This window comes from Paraphaeosphaeria sporulosa (assembly GCF_001642045.1).
Source record: "Paraphaeosphaeria sporulosa strain AP3s5-JAC2a unplaced genomic scaffold CC84scaffold_1, whole genome shotgun sequence".
Lineage (NCBI taxonomy): Eukaryota > Fungi > Ascomycota > Dothideomycetes > Pleosporales > Didymosphaeriaceae > Paraphaeosphaeria > Paraphaeosphaeria sporulosa.
Genome location: NW_017253360.1, coordinates 5,399,957 through 5,402,283, shown reverse-complemented (window position 1 = coordinate 5,402,283; position 2,327 = coordinate 5,399,957). Strand labels below are relative to the sequence as shown.

At 41.9% G+C, this 2,327-nt stretch overlaps 1 protein-coding gene across 1 annotated transcript in view; it reads right to left on the bottom strand.

Moving 5' to 3' along the window:
- Positions 1 to 2,150: 2,150 nt before the first annotated feature.
- Positions 2,151 to 2,327, bottom strand: part of CC84DRAFT_185325 (uncharacterized protein) — a 1,824-nt gene continuing 1,647 nt past the window's right edge. The window contains exon 3 of the mRNA XM_018185503.1: positions 2,151 to 2,327. This exon is cut by the window's right edge and continues 1 nt beyond it. Within this exon, the coding sequence (XP_018043556.1) occupies positions 2,277 to 2,327 (51 nt within the window). The 3' untranslated portion in view covers positions 2,151 to 2,276.

The window sequence follows — 2,327 nt, the reverse complement described above, 5'->3', positions numbered from 1 at the left end:
CTTTATGCGTGAATTAATCTTATATATAATAAAGGTTATACTACTACTTATAGTATATAATTACCCTTGGCCTATAGGTCTATTTTTGAGTACCTATTAACCATATAGTTCTTGAAGCTCCATAATCACTATATTATCTACTCATTTAATTGCTATAGGCTCTAACTTAGTATCCTACCATAGTCCTTAACGTCTAAGTAGGCGAAACGACACTAGGTTATAGAGTAGATTAGGGTAGTATACTATATTATCTAGCCTAATTATACTATTACCACGCGTGCTCTTTAAACGTACATAGACGCTACCATATCCTTATATCTAAACTTACGTATTCCCAGCCCATATGAAGTTGCCTGGCCTTAGTGGCCATAGTACAAGAAATTAATTAACATTATTAAAGATATGGCAAGTTATGCCTAAGTCGAGGATCACTAAGTTATGGAGTGGATACGTATTTAGCTTAGAGAGAGTTGCTATATTAAAGCTTATATAGACTAACGTGACTTTATAGCCATCTAGTTACTTATTACTTACCTCTATTAATCGGGTCGGCGTTGGCGTATGGGACTATTTAATATAAGGTATTTATATTCGTGATCTACTTTAACCTTAAATTAGCCCTTAAAACGCGCTATTATACTTACGTTTAAGCTTAATCAGTTTACTAATAGCTGGTCTTGGTTTCTACCATGTAGGTGCTAGTTCCTTATAAAGGTAAAAGTAGTCTTTAGCTACATGGCTTTATTCACACGCTAGGCATAGGCCTATAGTGTTTAAAGGCTTATCATATAATAGCTAAGAGGTCCCATGTGGATACGCTCTCTTTCGTTTTAAGGGACGTCCCTTGGATGGCGCATGTTTAGTATAAGAGGTGTCCCTATTATTACCCTAAGTGGTTTTACCACTATCAGCGAGAAAGGCTCTATTAGTTATAAAGGCCGCTTTATACTTGCTCTTCACGCTAGGGTGGTTTACCATTATATGTTCTTGGAACCGTTTCATCATCTCCTTTCTAGTTATACTGGCGGCGTATCTACCATAGTCTTGGAAGGCCATAGCCTATACGGGTGCCACTTTATTAATGGCTACTAGAAAGTCTTTTATGATCGCATTTAGTTACGTCACTTCGGCGACCCTATAGGTCTCCGCTTCTATAGCTGCCTAATTATATTTAGTAAGCTAGGTTTCCCATTGATTAACACTTCTTATTGCTTTTAGAGCTGCGAGATATCTATCTCTAGCGTGCTCTTGTTCAAATTGCTCATTAACGCCGGTAGTGAGCTTGAGACTTATGACCTATTGGCGGAGTAGTTGATCAGGTAGGTAGTATGTGCGCTGGAGGTGTTTTGCCACCATTAAATGGATAAACGCGATGATATGCTGAATGCTTGTCTACTCCTTCTTATATTCGTGTTGATCGCTCTTGTACTATTCATGACAGATCTTATAGTACTCAAGGTCCTCCTTGAAGGCCTTCTGTCCGGCTGTTGATAGCTTAGACTGTCGCACCGGTATCTCGATATTGGCTGCCGGGGCGTAGTTTGCGATAACTGGTGCTCAGATAGCTACCGGTTGCATGATCAGCGGAGTTACTGAATTAGGGTTGACCTTATCCCATAGGTTATACGTAACGTAGTGTGCCTGCAGCTGTGTATACCATCCTATGAAGTCGTTATAGTCGCGGAGCGTTATCTCTACGCGCTGAGGGGTCGATTGGGCCGTCATGGTTGATCGGTATATTGGTTGAGGCAGTGAGACTCTTAATTGTTAGATTCACACAGTGATTTGATGAATATCGGTGATCTGGAGATGAGATGAAATTAATTCATTGTTGTCATATACGTGTGTTCTGCCAGCTTTTATCGGGTTCCTATTACCTATCCCTTGCTTCGGGGCTGGGTGTCCAGCAAGGGCGGATGGCCAGCTATCCCTGCCACCTGCCCGGAGTACTGTCCGTACCAAGGCAACTTCGTAGGCCCTTATCTGACAACAGTAAGATACTCAGTACACGCCCTCATATCTGACAATAGTAGAAGTAAGTGGAGACGGCTGCTTCTGTATACCTAGTATATTGTATCACATAGTCTATGGGATAATGATGACGAGGAGAGATTAGATCTTTCTAGGAAATGTGCCATGACGTTATATAGTGACGGACGGTATAAGGAGGCCGAAGAGCTGGAGGTTCAAGTGATGGAGACGAGAAGGAGAGTGCTTGGGGAGGAGTATCCTTCCACGCTGACCAGCATGGGCAACCTGGCGTTGACGTACATGAATCAAGGCCGGTGGAAAGAGGCCGAAGAGCTGGAGATGCAAGTGATGGAGAC